Below are 24,614 nucleotides of genomic sequence, written 5' to 3'. Positions count from 1 at the left end.
TACTGAGCGAGTCACTGGTACTGTACTTCCTTCTTTAGTTTTTGCTTGTAAGCAGGAATCAGGAGGATAGAATTATGGACAGATTTGCCAAATGGAGGATGAGGGAGAGTTTTGAATGTGTCTCTGTGTGTGGAGTAAAGGTGGTCTATAGTTTTTTCCCTCTGATTGCACATGTGACATGCTGGTAGAATTGAGGTAAAACGGTTGTAAGTTTTCCTGCATTAATGTCCCCGGCCACTAGGAGCGCCACTTCTGGATGAGCATTTTCTTGTTTGTTTATGGCCTTACACAGCTCGTTGAGTGCGGTATTAGTGCCAGCATCGGTTTGTGGTGGTAAATAGACAGCTACGAACAATATAGATGAGAACTCTCTTGGTAGATAGTGTGGTCTACAAGTTATCATGAGAAAAAAATCACCTGATTAGTTTACATGTGCATTCGCACATGTCTGAGGTGTTTGTTTCATGTAATTGTTTTGTTAGGGATATAGCCCCTTTAATACAACAACAATTTCTCTGAGCCTAGAATCCCTGCAGAATCCTTAGCAAGCACCTTCACATGTATCGCAAGGTGCCTCCCCCAGCTACATCTCATTTTATATTCCCAGCAGCAGCAGCCGCCCACACACGCACACACACACACACACACACAGAAAAGCACACAGACACAAAGGACACCAATAATACAAAAGCTGACACACAACCTCTTAGAGTTCTATCACCATGCTCCATATCTGTCCCTATAGTACACCAACCAATCTGCACAGACAACCTCAGCATCCTTCTGCTCACAGACAGACAGACAGACGAGCACCAGTATTCATTACCGCTAACTGCGTCTGAAAGCTGTGCTACAGTGCACTTACCATTCACCCCCCCCACACACTCTCTCACTGGCTCTGTCTCTCACTCTCTCCTTCTCTGTGTGTGTGGTCTTGCTGAATGGTGAAGCCTGCTCTCCCCCTGCCGGTGAGGGAGAGAGAGAGTGTGTGTGTGTGTGTGTGTGTGTGTGTGTGTGTGTGTGTGTGTGTGTGTGTGTGTGTGTGTGTGTGTGTGTGTGTGTGTGTGTGTGTGTGTGTGTGTGTGTGTGTGTGTGTGAGAGAGCATGTGTCTCCTTCACTACAGCAGACCCTCTGCCGCTCGAGGAACAACCCACCAAACATATGGAGCAGTCTCTCTCTCCCTCTCTTTCAATTCAATTCAATGTAAGGTGTTTATTGGCATGAGAAACATATGTTAAAGTTTCCAGTGAAGTAGATAATAAACAAATGTGAAATAAGTTTCAAAAGAATAAAGACATTTCAAACATCATATTATGTCTATATACAGTGTTGTAACGATGTGCAAATAGTTAAAGTACAGGAGGGAAAATTAATGAACGTAAATAAATATAGGTTGCATTTGGATGTCGATAATGGCAGCTCCCCGCACACACACACACACACACACAAACACACACACACACACACACACACACACACACACACACACACACACACACACACACACACACACACACACACACACACACACACAGGCGAAGAGCCCTTCCAAACCCCCCCCCCCTGAACTGCCTGACCCAAACCCCCCCCCTGAACAGCCTGACCCAAAACACCCTCCTGAACAGCCTGACCCAAAACACCCTCCTGAACATGACCAAAACACCCTCCTGAACAGCCTGACCCAAAACACCCTCCTGAACAGCCTGACCCAAAACACATCCCCCAAATAGCTTGACCAAAAACACATCCCTGAGCAGCTTGACCAAAAACACATCCCTGAGCAGCTTGACCAAAAACACCGCCCTGAACAACCTGACCCAAAACACCCTCCTGAACAACCTGACCCAAAACAAACACCTGAACAGCTTGACCGAAAACACCCACCTGAACAGTCTGACCCAAAACACATCCCTGAACAGCCTGACCCAAAACACACAACTATCCTTGATGTTTAATGGTCTGCACATCTACATAAACTGGAATTGTTGGAATGTGTTTGAGAGTTTCAGAACAAAACGTATTAGCTATTACATCTCTGTCTTCCTCTTTCTTTTACATCTCTGTCTTCCTCTTTCTTTCTCACTCTCTTTCCCCCCATTCTGTTACTCTCATTCTCTTCCCCTCCCTTTCTGTTACCCTCATTCTCTTCCCCTCTCTTTCTGTTACTCTCATTCTCTTTCCCTCCCTTTCTGTTACCCTCATTCTCTTTCCCTCCCTTTCTGTTACCCTCATTCTCTTTCCCTCCCTTTCTGTTACCCTCATTCTCTTCCCCTCCCTTTCTGTTACTCTCATTCTCTTCCCCTCCCTTTCTGTTACTCTCATTCTCTTTCCCTCCCTTTCTGTTACCCTCATTCTCTTTCCCTCCCTTTCTGTTACCCTCATTCTCTTTCCCTCCCTTTCTGTTACCCTCATTCTCTTTCCCTCCCTTTCTGTTACTCTCATTCTCTTTCCCTCCCTTTCTGTTACTCTCATTCTCTTTCCCTCCCTTTCTGTTACCCTCATTCTCTTTCCCTCCCTTTCTGTTACTCTCATTCTCTTTCCCTCCCTTTCTGTTACTCTCAATTTCTTCCCCTCCCTTTCTGTTACTCTCAATCTCTTTCCGTACCTTTCTGTTACTCTCATTCTCTTCCCCTCCCTTTCTGTTACTCTCAATCTCTTTCTGTACCTTTCTGTTACTCTCAATCTCTTTCCGTACCTTTCTGTTACTCTCAATCTCTTTCCGTACCTTTCTGTTACTCTCATTCTCTCTCTCCCTTGTCTTCATCTCTATTGCCCTCCAGTCTTTACATCCTCCCTCCGCTCCTTGCTTTTGCTGAGTCCAGCACTAAGAATGTTAACAGCTTCACGTTGAGATTCTACACACACACACACACACACACACACACACACACACACACACACACACACACACACACGCTACATACACACAACGCATGCAAGTGATCATCATCAACATGATCATCAACATTGGCGGCCTCAGCATAGATATAGTCACTATACATATAGTCATATAGTGTGTGTGTGTGTGTGTGTGTGTGTGTGTGTGTGTGTGTGTGTGTGTGTGTGTGTGTGTGTGTGTGTGTGTGTGTGTGTGTGTGTGTGTGTGTGTGTGTATGCGCGTGCGTGTGCGTGTGTGTGTGTGTGTGTGTGTGTGTGTGTAGAATCTCACCGTGAAGCTGTTGTTAACATTCTTAGTGCTGGACTCAGCCACGCTGGCATCAGATAGGTCCACCTCGTCAAATATCAGTGACTGCAGATAGGAAAGGAGAGAGGAGAGATGAGAGAGAAAACAGGAGAGGAGTAAGAGGTGAGAGGAGAGATAAGAAAGGAAAGAGGACAGGACAAGAGCAGAGAAGAGAAGAGGAGAAGAAGAGAAGAGAGGGGAGAAGAGAGGTGAGAGTAAAGGAGAGGAGAGGGATGAGAAAGGAGAGGAGAGGAGAGAGAGGAGAGAGGAGAGGAAAGAGAGGAGAGAAGAGATAGGAGAGGAGATAAGAGAGGAGAGAGGAGGAAGAGGAAAGGAGGCAGACAAAACAACAACAGAATAAAACACAAAAAATGCTAAAATACACAAAACATATCTTGTCTCAGCCTGTGACTTCTATGAAGGAAATTCTATGGGAGTCTTATCTTAAACAATGACTTTAGGGCTGGGGTCAATCTCCACTGACCTAGAGAAGAATATACAAATCAAGTTTGAATTCATAATTGAACAAATGACTTGAGAGCTGTGCACACTACTACAAGGTACACATTTCCCTATAGATCACAATGCATGATTTATATAACCTCTGAGTTAAAAGCACTTCAACATCTGAAGTCAAGATTCAGTTTCTAATTTTCTAGCTGACCCCAACCCTGAATTTTAGTGTGCATTTACACAAGCAGCTAAATTCTAATATTTTTCCACTCATTGGTCTCTTGACCAATCAGATCAATAATTGACCAATCAGATCAATAATTGACCAATCAGATCAGTCCACCTTTCAGTATCATATACTTACTCTATAAGAATCACACATGCTCGTATGTTCGCCCAGGGCTAGTCAACCTTCCTACAGGGTGTGCAGGGTTTTGCTCCAACCCTACTAAAACTCCTCTGATTCAGCTAATCAGCTGCCGGGGGGTAGGAACATGATTAACCTATATGGGGTGTTTGTACAGGGCCGTATCAAAAGCCTGCACCCCAGTACAGCTCTCCTGGAGGAGGGTTGGCCATCCCTTTGTTCTTTTGACACCTGTAAGCATGACGTATTATCAGACACTATACACATATCATATGGTAACAGGTGAGAAGATAATAAGCCGGTAGTCTATGGTGGTAGTAATGGTGTTATGAAGCAAAGCAAAGTACCATGCTAATGATGATCATATACAACGTAGGCCAAGTAACTGTAAACCTGATGGTTTCTATACAACGTAGGTCAAGTAACTGTAAACCTGATGGTTTCTATTCAACGTAGGCCAAGTAACTGTAAACCTGATGGTTTCTATACAACGTAGGCCAAGTAACTGTAAACCTGATGGTTTCTATACAATGTAGGCCAAGTAACTGTAAACCTGATGGTTTCTATACAACGTAGGTCAAGTAACTGTAAACCTGATGGTTTCTATACAACGTAGGCCAAGTAACTGTAAACCTGATGGTTTCTATACAACGTAGGCCAAGTAACTGTAAACCTGATGGTTTCTATACAACGTAGGCCAAGTAACTGTAAACCTGATGGTTTCTATACAACGTAGGCCAAGTAACTGTAAACCTGATGGTTTCTATACAACGTAGGCCAAGTAACTGTAGACCTGATGGTTTCTATACAACGTAGGCCAAGTAACTGTAAACCTGATGGTTTCTATACAACGTAGGTCAAGTAACTGTAAACCTGATGGTTTCTATACAACGTAGGCCAAGTAACTGTAGACCTGATGGTTTCTATACAACGTAGGCCAAGTAACTGTAAACCTGATGGTTTCTATACAACGTAGGTCAAGTAACTGTAAACCTGATGGTTTCTATACAACGTAGGCCAAGTAACTGTAAACCTGATGGTTTCTATTGAAACATGGCTGATATTTGTCCCACTTATGGCAGTCGGTCAGTCAGTAGAGAGCAGTCAGTCAGTCAGTCAGTCAGTAGAGAGCAGTCAGTCAGTCAGTCAGTCAGTAGAGAGCAGTCAGTCAGTCAGTCAGTAGAGAGCAGTCAGTCAATCAGTCAGTAGAGAGCAGTCAGTCAGTCAGTAGAGAGCAGTCAGTCAGTCAGTCAGTAGAGAGCAGTCAGTCAATCAGTCAGTAAGTCAGTCAGTCAGTCAGTAGAGAGCAGTCAGTCAGTCAGTCAGTCATTCAGTAGAGAGCAGTCAGTCAGTCAGTCAGTAGAGAGCAGTCAGTCAGTCAGTCAGTCAATAGAGATCAGTCAGTCAGTCAGTCAGTAGAGACTAGTCAGTCAGTCAATCAGTCAGTAGAGAACAGTCAATCAGTCAGTAGAGAGCAGTCAGTCAGTCAGTCAGTCAGTCAGTAGAGATCAGTCCGTCAGTCAGTCAGTAGAGAGCAGTCGGTCAGTCAGTCAGTAGAGAGCAGTCAGTCAGTCAGTAGAGAGTAGTCAGTCAGTCAATCAATCAGTAGAGAGCAGTCATTCAGTCAGTCAGTCAGTAGAGAGCAGTCAGTCAGTCAGTAGAGAGCAGTCAGTCAGTCAGTCAGTCATTAGAGAGCAGTCAGTCAGTCAGTCAGTCAGTCAGTAGAGAGCAGTCGGGCAGTTAGTCAGTAGAGAGCAGTCAGTCAATCAGTCAGTCAGTCAGTAGAGAGCAGTCAGTCAGTCAATCAGTCAGTAGAGAGCAGTCAGTCAGTCAGTCAGTCAATCAGTCAGTCAGTAGAGAACAGTCAGTCAATCAGTCAGTAGAGAGCAGTCAGTCAGTCAGTCAGTAGATAGCAGTCAGTCAGTCAGTCAGTAGAGAGCAGTCAGTCAGTTAATCAGTCAGTAGAGAGCAGTCAGTCAGTCAGTCAGTCAGTAGAGAGCAGTCATTCAGTCAGTCAGTCAGTAGAGAGCAGTCAGTCAGTCAATCAGTCAGTAGAGAGCAGTCAGTCAGTAGAGAGCAGACAGTCTGTCAATCAGTCAGTAGAGAGGAGTCAGACAGTCAGTCAGTAGAGAGCAGTCATTCAGTCAGTCAGTAGAGAGCAGTCAGTCAATCAGTCAGTAGAGAGCAGTCAGTCTGTCAGTCAGTCAGTAGAGAGCAGACGAGCCAGGACCTGCTAATAGGATCAACATGATATCTAAACACAACCTGCCTGATGACGACATCACTACTGCCTGAGTCCTTGCTCTTAAAGGCCCGGAGGCCAACTACACTGCAGCTGGTAGAGGAATGCCCCTACTGTGTGTGTGTGTGTGTGTCCTTAAAAACTGCAGCTGTCAGAGAAATGCTCCATTTATGACACACTCTCCTGGGTTGGTTTAACAGCAGGGTGTGGACACCAGAGAGTGTGTCTGTGGAATGCCATCATAAACATTGCCACTTCTTCCAGCACTCTTGGCTGTCATGACATGGCTGGCATCACGTGTGTGTGTGAGTCTGTTTGTGAGGTCTTATCAACTAACACACAGCAGGATGTATTGGATGTCCACTGCAGAGACGGTGTAGATCAGGACTCTGTTCAAACACTTAAAAAAAACTTATATCGTCCTTTTCTTGAACTAGTCATTAATCTGTATGTGATTGGATAAGGAAAACCCTTTCAACCAATCCAATTACTTCACGGAAAGGAGGAGGCAAATTTGGATTTCGGACGTATTGGAACAGGATCCAGGTCAGTGTTTCCCAATTCCATTCCTCGAGTACGCCCAACATCACATCAATTAGTTCTGGGGCAGGTGGTAAAACTCTGGTCCACTGTGGGCCAGCTGGTTTCCCTAAAGTACTCCTGGAAGCAAATGTTACGTTGATGCTTCATCTAGTCAGACATATTCACTGACCCAATAGAATAGGTGGGAAGAATTGTCAAAACCAGCAGGACTGTAGCCCTCGAGCACTGGATTTACAGCCATACAGACTTAAATCAGAATAGAGTCTTACACCAGATCAGAGTCTAGAGCAGGGATCATCAACTAGATTCAGCCACCGGCCAATTTTTTCTTGAGTGGATTGTTGGGGTCCAGGACATAATTACAAATCATTTGTAGACTGCAAATGGATCGCAAGAAGCCCAAACAGAAATAATATTGGACAAAAACATAATCATTTCAAACCTTGCTTATATTTGTATACAATCCCTTATCTTTATCATGCGTGGGAATACTATGGAACAGATGTCCTATATTAAAATCACTTGGAGGTGAATTGCTGGTGTTTTTACAGTCTTTTTTGTCCAACAATAAAAATATGTCTACTTGCTGGGCCAAATAAAACCACCCACATGCCAAATTCCCGCCAGTTTGTTGAACCCTGGTCTAGAGGCATAAATCAAAGTCCACAGCCTTAGAGCCTTAGGTCAGAGTCTAGAGCCTTAAGTCAGAGTCTGGAGGCTTAAGTCAGATTCTAGAGCCTAAAGTGAGATTCTAGAGCCTAAAGTCAGCATCTAGAGTCTTAAGTCAGATTCTAGAGCCTTAAATCTGAGTTTTGAGCCTAAAATCAGAGTCAAAGGATGGGGTGGGCGAGGATGGGATGGTACTAAATTGGTTCAATCCTGGTGCTGCAGCTGACCCGTATCGACATCAGACCTTCCTCGGATCCGCTAGCCGGTGGAGTGCTGCGAGGCCCTGCCCAGCACACGGACAGGACCCTCCAACATACACGACTCCTGGACACGCCACGCAGTGCCCGCTCCTGCCACCGGGCCTGGGCACTGCCAGTCTGGGAGGTCAGGGATTAGGATTAGAGGTTAGGAGATAGGGGTAAAGGGAATACCAGACTACCACAGCATAGGTTAGCGCAGGAGAAGATGATTAGAAAAGACTGGAAGCTAGGATTAGAGATGAGGGGTTAAGTTTCAGGACTCTTGCCAATGAGCCAAAGGAGGGGTTTGGGTCTGGGGTTATGTAGGTAAGAAGGTTAAGAGTTATGGGGTTCAGGGTCAGAGGTAAGTTCAAACAGTTGTGAGGGTAAGGGATTAGGACAGGATAGGGTAGCGTAGGAGAGGCTTTAGGGGTTCTGGAGGGAAGAATGTTAGAGGTTATATAAGTTAGGGGTAAAGGGATGCAAGAGAGACAGGTCGGGGTTAAGGGTCAAAGGACAAAGGCCTAGACGTTTTAGGGATAGGGGTTCTGCATATATCATTAGTGGTAAGGGCAGTCTTCAACACTGGTCCTGGAGAGCTAGAGTGTGTTTTGCAGGCTTTTGTCCCAGCCCTGCATTAACACACCTGGTTCAACTACTAACGGCTGTGGTACAGTATATAGCCTGTCTATCTGCCATGTGCTGTTGCTGGAGTATTGTTGTTCTTACTCCGTACTGTGCATTTGGAAAGAATTCAGACCCCTCGACTTTTTCCACATTTCGTTATGTCACAGTCTTATTCTCAAATGGATTAAATATACATGTTTCTCATCAATCTGCACAGAATAATCCATAACGACAAAGCAAAAACAGGCTTTGAGAAATGTTTGCAAATGCATAACATTTTTCAAACTAAAATATTCTATCTACATACATGCAAGTATTCAGACCCTTTACTCAGTACTTTGTTGAAGCACCTTTGTCAGTGATTACAGCCTCAAGTCTTCTTTGGAATGATGATACAAGCTTGGCACACCTGTATTTGGGGAGTTTCTCCAATTCTTCTCTGCAGATCCTCTCAAGCTCTGTCTGGTTGGATGGGGACACAGCTATTTTTAGGTCTCTCCAGAGCTTTTCGATCGGGTTCAAGTCCTGGATCTGGCTTGGCCACTCAAGGACATGCAAAGACTTGTCCAGAAGCCATTCCTGCTTTGTCTTGGCTGTGTGATTAGGGTCGTTGTCCTGTTGGAAGGTGAACCTTCACCCCAGTCTGAGGTCCTGAGCGCTCTGGAGCAAGTTTTCATCAATGATCTCTACGTACTTTGCTCCATTCATCTTTCCCTTGATCCTGACTAGTCTCCCAGTCCCTGGCGCTGAAAAACATCCCGACAGTATGATGCTAACACCACAATGCTTCAACGTAGGGATGGTGCCAGGTTTCCTCCAGATGTGTCGCTTGGCATTCAGGTCAAAGAGTTCAATCTTGGTTTCATCAGACCAGAGAATCTTGTTTCTCATGGTCTTAGTTTCTCACATGCCTTTTGGCAAACTCCAAGCGGGCTGTGATGTGCCTTTAACTGAGGAGTGATTTCCATCTGACCACTCTACCATAAAGGCCTGATTGGTGGAGTTCTGCAGAGATGGTTGTCCTTCTGAAAGGCTCTCCCCATCTCCACAGGGAACCTCTGGAGCTCTGTCAGAGGAAACACCAGGTTCATGGTCACCTCCCTGACCAAGGCCCTTCTCCCCCGATTGCTCAGTTTGGATGGTGGCCAGCTCTAGGAAGAGTCTTGGTGGTTCCAAACTCCTTCCATTTAAGAATGATGGAGGCCACTGTGTTTTTGAGGACCTTCAATGCTGCAGACTTTCTTTGGTACCCTTCCCCAGATCTGTGCCTCGACACAATCCTGTCTCTGAGCTCTACGGACAATTCCTTTGACCTCATGGCTTGGTTTTTGCTCTGACATGCACAGTGAACTGTGGGACCTTATATAGACAGGTGTGTGCCTTTCCAAATCATGTCCAATCAATTGAATTTACCACAGGTGAACTCCAATTAAGTTGTAGAAACATCTCAAGGATGAGCAATGGAAACAGGATGTAAATGAGCTCAATTTGGAGTCTCTACGCAAAGGGTCTGAATTATTTTGTAAAAAAGTTATTTCTATAAACCTGTTTTCACTTTGTCATTATGGGTTATTGTGTGTAGATGTAATACATTTTGGAATAAGGCTGTGAAGTCTGGATACTTCCCTAATGCGCTGTTCATGTGTGTTCATGTATGTGTACGTGTGTGTGTGTGTGTGTGTGTGTGTGTGTGTGTGTGTGTGTGTGTGTGTGTGTGTTCATGTATGTGTACGTGTGTGTGTGTGTTGCTGTTACCTTGGCATCTTTGGCATAGTAGAGTGTTCGTCCTCTCAGTTTGAAATAGCGTTTTTTCCACCTCTGGAATGAGCTTGTCTGTTTCAGCAACAATCCCTCTTTCACGCTGGTCTAGAAAGAGAGAGTGGGTTGGGTGGGGGGGGGGTAGAAGAGCACTGTTGTTACATTTGACATCAAATGTAATTGTCTGAATAGAGAAGTAAACTGACCCCAACCCCCATGTCAATCAATGAGTTCATACAATTATTAAGAAATAGCACAAAACCTAAAACACACTGCCACTGCCACGCACACACACACACACACACATACACACACACACACACACACACACCCACCCGTGGAGCCACACACACACCCGTGGAGCCACACACTCACACCCATGGAGCACAGCATATGCATGTTGTACCCTCCAGGTAAGGAGGGTACAACATATCTGTGGGAAGAATGAATCCCTCACGCCAGTCTTTTTTCTCCCATGCATAAAATTGGCACGCACACACACACACACACACACACACACACACACACACACACACACACACACACCCTTATCTCAGTAGAGTCCTGTAGTTTCCTGTAGATAAACACAGAGGTGTGATCAGTGACTACAGGCCCTGGGCCTGTGTGTGTGTGTGTGTGTGTGTGTGTGTGTGTGTGTGTGTGTGTGTGTGTGTGTGTGTGTGTGTGTGTGTGTGTGTGTGTGTGTGCCAATTTCATGCATGGGAGAAGAACTGGTGAAACAACAGAGAAGAAAAGAAAGACCATTACAGATCCCTCGCTTCTCTGACCCAGTATAAACACACATCACTCACACTCAGGCCTGAGAGACATAGAGAGAGAGAGAGAGAGAGAGAGAGAGAGAGAGAGAGAGAGAGCGAGAGAGAAAGAGAGAGAGAGCGAGAGCAAGAGCAAGAGCAAGAGCAAGAGCAAGAGCGAGAAAGGGAGGGAGGTAGAGAGAGATGCAGGGAAGGAGACAGAGAGATAGAGAGCAAGAGCGAGAAAGGGAGGGAGGTAGAGAGATATGCAGGGAGAGAAGGAGAGCAAGAGAGATAGAGAGCAAGAGAAAGAAAGGAAGGGAGGTAAAGAGTGAGATGTGGGGAGAGAGAGAGAGGGGGAGAGAGCGAGAGGGAGAGAGAGAGAGAGAGAGAGAGAGAGCGAGAAAGGGAGGGAGGTAGAGAGAGAGATGCAGGGAAGGAGAGATAGAGAGATAGAGAGCAAGAGCGAGAAAGGTAGGGAGCTAGAGAGAGAGAGAGATGCAGGGAGAGAAGGAGAGCAAGAGAGATAGAGAGCAAGAGAAAGAAAGGTAGGGAGGTAGAGAGAGATGTGGGAGAGAGAGAGAGAGAGAGAGAGAGAGAGAGAGAGAGAGAGAGAGAGAGAGAGAGAGAGAGAGAGAGAGAGAGAGGGAGAGAGAGAGTTCTAACCATCTGTTGAAGTTTTAACCATCTGTTGAACTCAGTGGTTTGAACATGTTTTAAATCCTTTGACTAAATTCCTTTGACTAAATAAGCATCTGTCTTCTATTCTCAAGTTTGACATTACTTTAAGAGACCCTCACAGTGTGGAAAAGAAGAGTGTTTGAGCCATGTTTCCCCTTTCAAATATTTTTCATGGGGACTTTTACAGGTGAACCAGAGAGAGAGAGAGATGTATGTATGAACGCTATGTCAAATCAAATCAAACTTAAATTGTATTTGTCAAATGCTCCAAATACAATAGATGTAGACCTTCCCGTAAAATGCTTACTTGCAAGCCCTTAACCAACAACCACGTTTTAAGAAATATAAGAGTCAAGAAAATGTTTACTAAATAAATTAAAGTTTTAAGAAGTAACCTAATAAAATAACAGTAAGGAGGCTCTATCCAAGGGGTACCGGTACTGAGTCAATGTGAGGCGGGTACGGGTTAGTTTAGGTAATTGAGGTCATATTGCTCAACAAACTGGATGTAGTCTATCACAGTGCCATTCGTTTTGTCACCAAAGCCCCATATACTACCCACCACTGTGACCTGTATGATCTTATTGGTTGGCCCTCGCTTCATACTCGTCGCCAAACCCACTGGCTCCAGGTCATCTACAAGTCTCGGCTAGGTAAAGCCCCGCCTTATCTCAGCTCACTGGTCACCATAGCAGCACCCACTCGTAGCACGCGCTCCAGCAGGTATATCTCACCGGTCACCCCCAAAGCCAATTCCTCCTTTGGTCGTCTTTCCTTCCAGTTCTCTGCTGCCAATGACTGAAACGAACTGCAAAAATCTCTGAAGCTGGAGACTCATATCTCCCTCACTAGCTTTAAGCACCAGCTGTCAGAGCAGCTCACAGATCACTGCACATGTACATAGCCCATCTGTAAACAGCACATCTATCTACCTACCTCATCCCCATTCTGTATTTATTTATTTATCTTGCTCCTTTGCACCCCAGTATCTCTACTTGCACATTCATATTCTGTACATCTACAATTCCAGTGTTTTAATTGCTATATTGTAATTACTTCGCCACCATGGCCTATTTATTTCCTTAACTTACCTCATTTGCACTCACTGTATATAGACTTTTTGTTTTCTTTTGTTCTACTGTATTATTGACTGTAAGTTTTGTTTATTCCATGTGTAACTCTGTGTTGTTGTATGTGTCGAATTGCTACGCTTTATCTTGGCCAGGTCGCAGTTGCAAATGAGAACTTGTTCTCAACTAGCCTACCTGGTTAAATAAAGGTGAAATAAAAAAAAATACAAAATATGTACATGTAGGTAGGGTTAAAGTGACTATGCATAGATAATAAACAGGTTAGTTGAGTTGAGGTAATTGAGGTCATATGTACATGTAGGTAGGGGTAAAGTGACTATGCATAGATAATAAACAGGTTAGTTGAGGTAATTGAGGTCATATGTACATGTAGGTAGGGTTAAAGTGACTATGCATAGATAATAAACAGGTTAGTTGAGTTGAGGTAATTGAGGTCATATGTACATGTAGGTAGGGGTGAAGTGACTATGCATAGATTTTAAACAGGTTAGTTGAGGTAATTGAGGTCATATGTACATGTAGGTAGGGTTAAAGTGACTATGCATAGATAATAAACAGGTTAGTTGAGGTAATTGAGGTCATATGTACATGTAGGTAGGGTTAAAGTGACTATGCATAGATAATAAACAGCAAGTAGCAGCAGTGTAAAAAAAGGGGGTCAATGCAAATAGTCCAGTGGCCATTTGATTATCTGTTCAACAGTCTTATGGGTTGGGGGTAGAAGCTGTTAAAGAGACTTTTGGACCTAGACTTGGCGCTCCGGGAACCGCTTGCCGTGCGGTAGAAGAGAGAAAAGTCTATGAATAGGAAGGCTGAAGTCTTTGACAATTTTTAGGGCCTTCCTCTGACACGTGTGCGTGTGTGTGTTTCCCACAGGTTATCCTGTCTCTGGGACAGAATCTGCTCCCTCCTTCCGCGACAACTTAGATCTGCTCTCTCCTTCCGAAAAAATACACACACACACACACACACACACACACACACACACACACACACACACACACACGGAAACGCTGGGTGTAGACCAGCACTCTGGGGGCACACAGGGGAGGGGGACACACACAGGGGAGGGGGACACACACAGGGGAGGGGGACACACACAGGGGAGGGGGACACACACAGGGGAGGGGGACACACACAGGGGAGGGGGACACACACAGGGGAGGGGGACACACACAGGGGAGGTCTATTTTTAGAAGAGGAAAAGTGTTCTCTGAGGGGAGAACTACAAACAGAGACATAGGCTTGTAGCTGACATTCTGGCTGTCAACCAGCTGTGTCAACTTAAACCCATCCGAAACACAGTCTCACTGACTAACACACAGCCTGGATACAGATAACTCATTGTCTCACTAACTAACACAGTCTGGATACGGATAACTCACTGTCTCACTAACTAACACAGTCTGGATACGGATAACTCACTGTCTCACTAACTAACACAGTCTGGATACGGATAACTCACTGTCTCACTAACTAACACAGTCTGGATACAGATAACTCCCTGTCTCACTAACTAACACAGTCTGGATACAGATAACTCACTGTCTCACTAACTAACACAGTCTGGATATGGATAACTCACTGTCACACTAACTAACACAGCCTGGATACAGATAACTCATTGTCTCACTAACTAACACAGTCTGGATACAGATAACTCACTGTCTCACTAACTAACACAGTCTGGATACAGATAACTCATTGTCTCACTAACACAGCCTGGATACAGATAACTCATTGTCTCACTAACTAACACAGCCTGGATACAGATGACTCATTGTCTCACTAACTAACACAGACTGGATACAGATAACTCATTGTCTCACTAACTAACACAGTCTGGATATGGATAACTCACTGTCTCACTAACTAACACAGTCTGGATACAGATAACTCACTGTCTCACTAACTAACACAGCCTGGATACAGATAACTCACTGTCTCACTAACTAACATACAGACTGGATATGGATAACTCACTGTCTCACTAACTAACACAGTCTGGATACAGATAACTCACTGTCTCACTAACTAACACAGACTGGATACAGATAACTCACTGTCTCACTAACTAACATACAGCCTGGATACAGATAACGCACTGTCTCACTAACTAACACAGTCTGGATACAGATAACTCACTGTCTCACTAACTAACATACAGCCTGGATATGGATAACTCACTGTCTCACTAACTAACACAGCCTGGTTATGGATAGCTCACTGTCTCACTAACTAACATACAGCCTGGATACAGATAACTCACTGTCTCACTAACTAACATACAGCCTGGATATGGATAACTCACTGTCTCACTAACTAACATACAGCCTGGATACAGATAACTCACTGTCTCACTAACTAACACAGTCTGGATACAGATAACTCACTGTCTCACTAACTAACACAGTCTGGATACAGATAACTCACTGTCTCACTAACTAACATACAGCCTGGATATGGATAACTCACTGTCTCACTAACTAACACAGCCTGGATATGGATAACTCACTGTCTCACTAACTAACATACAGCCTGGATACAGATAACTCACTGTCTCACTAACATACATACAGACTGGATACAGATAACTCACTGTCTCACTAACTAACACAGTCTGGATACAGATAACTCACTGTCTCACTAACTAACATACAGCCTGGATATGGATAACTCACTGTCTCACTAACTAACATACAGCCTGGATACAGATAACTCGATGTCTCACTAACATACATACAGACTGGATACAGATAACTCACTGTCTCACTAACTAACATACAGCATGGATATGGATAACTCACTGTCTCACTAACTAACATACAGCCTGGATACAGATAACTCACTGTCTCACTAACTAACATACAGCCTGGATATGGATAACTCACTGTCTCACTAACTAACACAGTCTGGATACAGATAACTCACTGTCTCACTAACTAACACAGCCTGGATACAGATAACTCACTGTCTCACTAACTAACATAGCCTGGATATGGATAACTCACTGTCTCACTAACTAACACAGCCTGGATACAGATAATAACACATGTGCTCGCTCACGCTAACTGTATATTTTGTAGAGGATACCATTTTCAGCAAATAACTAGAAATCACTTTTTTTTCAATGGAAAGGGAATACACCAGTGATCTAAAGTACTTAAGTATAAGCAGGCACAGCCTACTGCCTTCAGCTCATTGCAAAATGGCGTGTGACACGCTGATGAAACCTGCCTTCTGATGGTTGTTTGAGATGCTGCAGCAGCAGCTCTCACGCTGTCTGACAGATTTTAAAGTATTACTTAAGTAGTTTTTTGTGGTATCTGTACTTGACTTTACTATTTATATTTTTGAAAACTTTTACTTTTACTCCACTACATTTTGGGGGCTCCCGAGTGGCGCAGTGGTCTAAGGCACTGCATCTTAGTACTAGAGGCGTCACTGCAGACTCTGGTTTGATTCCAGGCTCTATCACAACCGGCTGTGATTGGGAGTCCGGGCTAAGGTTTGGCTGGGGTAGGCCGTCATTGTAAGTATGAATTTGTTCTTAACTGACTTGCCTCGTTAAATAGAGGTAAAAAAAATCTAATAAAAAACATTCCTAAAGAAAATAATGTACTTTTTACTCGGTACATTTTCCCTGACACCCAAAAGTATGTTACATTTCAAATGCTTAGAAGGACAGCAAAATGGTCCAATTTATCAAGAAAACATCCCTGGTTATCTCTACTGCCTCTGATCTGGCAGACTCACTAAACAGAGAACATCCCTGGTTATCTCTACTGCCTCTGATCTGGCGGACTCACTAAACAGAGAACATCCCTGGTTATCTCTACTGCCTCTGATCTGGCAGACTCACTAAACAGAGAACATCCCTGGTTATCTCTACTGCCTCTGATCTGGCAGACTCACTAAACAGAGAACATCCCTGGTTATCTCTACTGCCTCTGATCTGGCAGACTCACTAAACGCAAATGCTTTGTTTGTAAATGATGTCTGAGTGTTGGAGTGTGTCTCTGTAGAAATAAATCAATAATAATAATTGTGTTTTACTTAATTAAGGAATGTGAAATAATTTATAGTTCTACTTTTACTTTTGATAATTAAGTATATTTTAACTATTACATTTACTTTGATATTTAAATATATTTAAAACCATATAGTTTTAGACTTTTACTCAAGTAGTATTTTACTGGGTGACTTTCACTTGAGTCATTTTCCATTAAGGTCTTTTTTATTTTACTCTAGAATGACAATTGGAATACACCAGGCCACTCTGCGGACATTGGCGATGTGACCAGAGTTGAGAAAAGTTCAACCTAATGCAAATATAGCTAAAAAAAAAACAGAGATGGTATTGAAAATGAAACTGGCTGCCAGATAAATCACCTTTATGGTTAAAGATAGGGCTGGGTTAGGTGAACCAGACCCTAGATATATGGTTAAGGGCAGCTTCTACGTTCTTCCCTATGCAGAGAGGCGCCAAGCCAAACACTGGCCACTTGGCTTGACTGTTTACATGCGGCAAATTTTAATTCCTCCTTTTACGTGGCATCGTTTAAAGCCTAAATACCTCGACTGGATTAAGGTGAAATACCGCATTACGGACTACCCTATAAGGCAAACGCTGCTCGCCCGTGACGCCTATCAAAGATCCAGTGCGTAAGGATTTAATAGCAAGGGACACGCGCGGCTTATGAAGTCATAGCCTTGTTATAGACTCTGTAGGGGAGGTAGGTAGCTGGGTCTACACTCGACACATCTTTTGACAATGGGACTGGGGTAGGTAGGTTGGCTTTAGCTGAATTTACAACACACACATATACACAGACACACACGTATACACACACACGGCAGGAGTGTTTCTCCTCTCATAAGGCGCTCCTGTCACTCATCTAAAGGTCAGAGCTGCTCTACACAGATGAGTACACTGTCCAATGAGCAGGCTGCACGGCTAATCCAATCAGAGATTTCGGAACACAGGGTTGACTAAGAGACATCATGAGGGCCACATAACTGAGAGAGAGGGTGGGAGCAAGAGTGTAGAACTACCAGTACTGGGAGCAAGAGTGCAAAACTACCAGTACTGGGAGCAAGAGTGTAAAACTACCTGTACTGGGAGCAAGAGTATAAAACTACCTGTACTGGGAGCAAGAGTGTAAAACTACCAGTACTGGGAGCAAGAGTGTAAAACTACCTGTACTGGGAGCAAGAGTATAAAACTACCTGTACTGGGAGCAAGAGTGTAAAACTACCTGTACTGGGAGCAAGAGTATAAAACTACCTGTACTGGGAGCATGAGTGTAAAACTACCAGTACTGGGAGCAAGAGTGTAAAACTACCAGTACTGGGAGCAAGAGTGTAAAACTACCAGCAGCAAGTACAAGGACTAAAAGTCCCAAATATACATTACCAGAAATATTGGACACTGCTAAAAGAAGTTGGCAGATCAGCTTCTACAGCTTCTTCTACTAAGAAAAGAGGCCAGAGGGGAGATGGTGAAGAAGAGCAAGACTGCTACAGAAGTCCCTTGTCCCTGATTATGACACTTCTCAAGTTCCAAGTAAAACTTGTTTTGTGAAGCATGAAAAAAAGTAGCTTTGCTCTAGTTTTCTGTTCTATATTCTAGTTTGTCCCTCCTTGGCCCCCGTAGTTCATCTCCTTGTCCCCACCTCCTTCCTGTGGCCAACTGGGCCAGAAGTAATCTATTATTAGCCTGTTCCCTCTGCCACACACACACACACACACACACACACACAGTTACACACACATATACAAGCATGCATACACTCGCTTAGACACAAACGTACACACACTTACACACACGCACATTCCCCTGTTACACTGAGGGCAGGCCTGCCAGACAGAACTGAACAACCTTACCACCAAGTAATGTACACCCACACACACCTCTCCCTGGCCTGAATATTGAAGCACACACACACAATGGACAAAGGCTGAGCTCCAATGAGTCCAGCAGCTGTGTTGGGGGATAAGAGTGGAGCAGGCAGGAGTTCCGTGAAAGGGTAAATTGAAGAGAACAGGCCTGCATCCTGTCCCTGAGGATATCCAGCTTCTAGTCAAGCTACTATACTGCAACAGTTAGGACGTACACCTCCTAACACCATATCCCCTATCCCCTAGCCTGCATACACCTCCTAACACCATATCCCCTATCCCCTAGCCTGCTACAGGTAGGACATACACCTAACACCATATCCCCTATCCCCTAGCCTGCTACAGTTAGGACATACACCTCCTAACACCATATCCCCTATCCCCTAGCCTGCTACAGTTAGGACATACACCTCCTAACACCATATCCCCTATCCCCTAGCCTGCTACAGGTAGGACATACACCTCCTAACACCATATCCCCTATCCCCTAGCCTACTACAGTTAGGACATACACCTCCTAACACCATATCCCCTATCCCCTAGCCTGCTACAGTTAGGACATACACCTCCTAACACCATATCCCCTATCCCCTAGCCTGCTACAGTTAGGACATAAACCTCCTAACACCATATCTGTAACGGTTTTCTTGATGTGAAGGAGAGTCGGACCAAAATGCGGCGTGTCTATTGCAATCCATGTTTAATGAAGTAACACACTAAACACAAACACTACCAAAACAATAAACTTAACGAAAACCGAAACAGCCTATACTTGTGTAACCTAACAATGACATCAGGACACTAAGGACAATCACCCACGACAAACTCAAAGAATATGGCTGCCTAAATATGGTTCCCAATCAGAGACAACGATAAACACCTGCCTCTGATTGAGAACCACTTCAGACAGCCATAGACTTAGCTAGAACACCCCACTAGCTACAATCCCCATACATACACACCACATACAAAAACCCATGCCACACCCTCGCCTGACCAAATAAATAAAGATAAACACAAAATACTTTGACCAGGGTGTGACAATATCCTCTATCACCTAGCCTGCTACAGTTAGGACATACACCTCCTAACACCATATCCCCTATCCCCTAGCCTGCTACAGTTAGGACATACACCTCCTAACACCATATCCCCTATCCCCTGTACTGCTACAGTTAGGACATACACCTCCTAACACCATATCCCCTATCCCCTAGCCTGCTACAGTTAGGACATACACCTCCTAACACCATATCCCCTATCCTCTGTACTGCTACAGTTAGGACATACACCTCCTAACACCAGACATATCCTCTGTACTGCTACAGTTAAGACATACACCTCCTAACACCAGACATATCCTCTGTACTGCTACAGTTAGGACATAGACCTCCTAACACCATATCCCCTATCCCCTGTACTGCTACAGTTAGGACATACACCTCCTAACACCAGACATATCCTCTGTACTGCTACAGTTAGGACATACACCTCCTAACACCATATCCCCTATCCTCTGTACTGCTACAGTTAGGACATACACCTCCTAACACCAGACATATCCTCTGTACTGCTACAGATAAGACATACACCTCCTAACACCAGACATATCCCCTGTACTGATACAGTTAGGACATACACCTCCTAACACCATATCCCCTGTCCCCTAGCCTGCTACAGTTAAGACATACACCTCCTAACACCATATCCCCTATCCCCTGTACTGCTACAGTTAGGACATACACCTCCTAACCCCAGACATATCCTCTGTACTGCTACAGTTAGGACATACACCTCCTAACACCAGACATATCCCCTGTACTGCTACAGTTAGGACATACACCTCCTAACACCAGACATATCCCCTGTACTGCTACAGTTAGGACATACACCTCCTAACACCAGACATATCCTCTGTACTGCTACAGTTAGGACATACACCTCCTAACACCAGACATATCCTCTGTACTGCTACAGTTAGGACATACACCTCCTAACACCAGACATATCCCCTGTACTGCTACAGTTAGGACATACACCTCCTAACACCATATCCCCTGTACTGCTACAGTTAAGACATACACCTCCTAACACCAGACATATCCCCTGTACTGCTACAGTTAAGACATACACCTCCTAACACCAGACATATCCTCTGTACTGCTACAGTTAGGACATACACCTCCTAACACCATATCCCCTGTACTGCTACAGTTAGGACATACACCTCCTAACACCATATCCCCTATCCCCTAGCCTGCTACAGTTAGGACATACACCTCCTAACACCAGACATATCCCCTGTACTGCTACAGTTAAGACATACACCTCCTAACACCAGACATATCCTCTGTACTGCTACAGTTAGGACATACACCTCCTAACACCAGACATATCCTCTGTACTGCTACAGTTAGGACATACACCTCCTAACACCAGACATATCCCCTGTACTGCTACAGTTAGGACATACACCTCCTAACACCATATCCCCTGTACTGCTACAGTTAGGACATACACCTCCTAACACCATATCCCCTGTACTGCTACAGTTAGGACATACACCTCCTAACACCATATCCCCTGTACTGCTACAGTTAAGACATACACCTCCTAACACCAGACATATCCTCTGTACTGCTACAGTTAGGACATACACCTCCTAACACCAGACATATCCTCTGTACTGCTACAGTTAGGACATACACCTCCTAACACCAGACATATCCTCTGTACTGCTACAGTTAGGACATACACCTCCTAACACCATATCCCCTGTACTGCTACAGTTAGGACATACACCTCCTAACACCATATCCCCTATCCCCTAGCCTGCTACAGTTAGGACATACACCTCCTAACACCAGACATATCCTCTGTACTGCTACAGTTAAGACATACACCTCCTAACACCATATCCCCTATCCTCTTTACTGCTACAGTTAGGACATACACCTCCTAACACCATATCCCCTATCCTCTTTACTGCTACAGATAGGACATACACCTCCTAACCCCAGACATATCCTCTGTACTGCTACAGTTAGGACATACACCTCCTAACACCAGACATATCCTCTGTACTGCTACAGTTAGGACATACACCTCCTAACACCAGACATATCCTCTGTACTGCTACAGTTAGGACATACACCTCCTAACACCAGACATATCCTCTGTACTGCTACAGTTAGGACATACACCTCCTAACACCATATCCCCTGTACTGCTACAGTTAGGACATACACCTCCTAACACCAGACATATCCTCTGTACTGCTACAGTTAAGACATACACCTCCTAACACCAGACATATCCTCTGTACTGCTACAGTTAGGACATACACCTCCTAACACCAGACATATCCCCTGTACTGCTACAGGTAGGACATACACCTCCTAACACCAGACATATCCTCTGTACTGCTACAGTTAGGACATACACCTCCTAACACCAGACATATCCTCTGTACTGCTACAGTTAGGACATACACCTCCTAACACCAGACATATCCCCTGTACTGCTACAGTTAGGACATACACCTCCTAACACCAGACATATCCTCTGTACTGCTACAGTTAGGACATACACCTCCTAACACCAGACATATCCCCTGTACTGCTACAGTTAGGACATACACCTCCTAACACCATATCCCCTATCCTCTTTACTGCTACAGATAGGACATACACCTCCTAACCCCAGACATATCCTCTGTACTGCTACAGTTAGGACATACACCTCCTAACACCAGACATATCCTCTGTACTGCTACAGTTAGGACATACACCTCCTAACACCAGACATATCCTCTGTACTGCTACAGTTAGGACATACACCTCCTAACACCAGACATATCCTCTGTACTGCTACAGTTAGGACATACACCTCCTAACACCATATCCCCTGTACTGCTACAGTTAGGACATACACCTCCTAACACCAGACATATCCTCTGTACTGCTACAGTTAAGACATACACCTCCTAACACCAGACATATCCTCTGTACTGCTACAGTTAGGACATACACCTCCTAACACCAGACATATCCCCTGTACTGCTACAGGTAGGACATACACCTCCTAACACCAGACATATCCTCTGTACTGCTACAGTTAGGACATACACCTCCTAACACCAGACATATCCTCTGTACTGCTACAGTTAGGACATACACCTCCTAACACCAGACATATCCCCTGTACTGCTACAGTTAGGACATACACCTCCTAACACCAGACATATCCTCTGTACTGCTACAGTTAGGACATACACCTCCTAACACCAGACATATCCCCTGTACTGCTACAGTTAGGACATACACCTCCTAACACCATATCCCCTATCCCCTGTACTGCTACAGTTAGGACATACACCTCCTAACACCAGACATATCCTCTGTACTGCTACAGTTAGGACATACACCTCCTAACACCAGACATATCCTCTGTACTGCTACAGTTAGGACATACACCTCCTAACCCCAGACATATCCTCTGTACTGCTACAGTTAGGACATACACCTCCTAACACCAGACATATCCTCTGTACTGCTACAGTTAGGACATACACCTCCTAACCCCAGACATATCCCCTGTACTGCTACAGGTAGGACATACACCTCCTAACACCAGACATATCCTCTGTACTGCTACAGTTAGGACATACACCTCCTAACACCAGACATATCCTCTGTACTGCTACAGTTAGGACATACACCTCCTAACACCATATCCCCTGTACTGCTACAGTTAGGACATACACCTCCTAACACCAGACATATCCCCTGTACTGCTACAGTTAGGACATACACCTCCTAACACCAGACATATCCCCTGTACTGCTACAGTTAGGACATACACCTCCTAACACCATATCCCCTGTACTGCTACAGTTAGGACATACACCTCCTAACCCCAGACATATCCCCTGTACTGCTACAGTTAAGACATACACCTCCTAACACCAGACATATCCTCTGTACTGCTACAGTTAAGACATACACCTCCTAACACCAGACATATCCTCTGTACTGCTACAGTTAAGACATACACCTCCTAACACCAGACATATCCTCTGTACTGCTACAGTTAAGACATACACCTCCTAACACCAGACATATCCTCTGTACTGCTACAGTTAGGACATACACCTCCTAACACCAGACATATCCTCTGTACTGCTACAGTTAGGACATAAACCTCCTAACACCATATCCCCTATCCCCTAGCCTGCTACAGTTAGGACATACACCTCCTAACACCATATCCCCTATCCTCTGTACTGCTACAGTTAAGACATACACCTCCTAACACCAGACATACCCCCTATTTCTTAGCCTGCTACAGGAACATATCTGGAGATAGCTGAAGATAGCTGTGCAGCAACACTCCACACCCAACCTGACAGAACTTGAGACTATCTGCAAAAGAAGAATGGAAGAAACTCTCCAAATTCAGGTGTGCCAAACTGGTAGCGTCATACCCAAGAACACTCAAGGCTGTAATCGCTGTCAGAGGTGATTCAACAAAGTACTGAGTAAAGGGTGAATACTTGTAAATGTGATATTTTCAGGGAGGGGGGAGGGGGTCTCATTAAGTATATAAAATATCTAAAAAACAGTGTTTCTTTGTCATTATGGGGTATTGTGATGTCATTATGGGGTATTGTGATGTCATTATGGGGTATTGTGATGTCATTATGGGGTATTGTGATGTCATTAAGGGGTATTGTGATGTCATTATGGGGTATTGTGATGTCATTATGGGGTATTGTGATGTCATTATGGGGTATTGTGATGTCATTATGGGGTATTGTGATGTCATTATGGGGTATTGTGATGTCATTAAGGGGTCTTGTGATGTCATTATGGCATATTGTGATGTCATTATGGGGTATTGTGATGTCATTAAGGGGTATTGTGATGCCATTATGGGGTATTGTGATGTCATTATGGGGTATTGTGATGTCATTAAGGGGTATTGTGATGTCATTATGGGGTATTGTGATGTCATTAAGGTATATTGTGATGTCATTATGGGGTAGTGTCTAGACTGATGAGGGAAAAAAACAATTGAATCAATTTTAGAATTGTGGAAAAAG

At 44.4% G+C, this 24,614-nt stretch overlaps 1 protein-coding gene across 11 annotated transcripts in view; it reads right to left on the bottom strand.

The window, feature by feature from the left end:
• The window catches only part of LOC110504796 (diacylglycerol kinase eta), a 110,795-nt gene that overhangs the window by 77,150 nt on the left and 9,031 nt on the right, over positions 1 to 24,614 (bottom strand). For 8 of the 11 annotated variants that reach the window (XM_090230397.1, XM_036975215.2, XM_090230399.1 and 5 more), the window contains 2 exons: positions 10,081 to 10,191; positions 3,171 to 3,251 (listed from right to left, as the gene is read on the bottom strand). In XM_090230397.1, the coding sequence (XP_090086523.1) occupies positions 3,171 to 3,251; positions 10,081 to 10,191 (192 nt within the window). Of the gene's footprint in view, positions 1 to 3,170; positions 3,252 to 7,686; positions 7,837 to 10,080; positions 10,192 to 24,614 lie in introns of all 11 variants that reach the window. The other 3 variants (XM_090230403.1, XM_090230401.1, XM_090230402.1) reach the window with 1 other exon arrangement.

The sequence above is a fragment of the Oncorhynchus mykiss genome, chromosome 3 (assembly GCF_057628025.1).
Source record: "Oncorhynchus mykiss isolate SJ-2025 chromosome 3, ASM5762802v1, whole genome shotgun sequence".
Taxonomy (NCBI): domain Eukaryota; kingdom Metazoa; phylum Chordata; class Actinopteri; order Salmoniformes; family Salmonidae; genus Oncorhynchus; species Oncorhynchus mykiss.
This window is presented reverse-complemented; position numbering and strand designations above follow the sequence as displayed.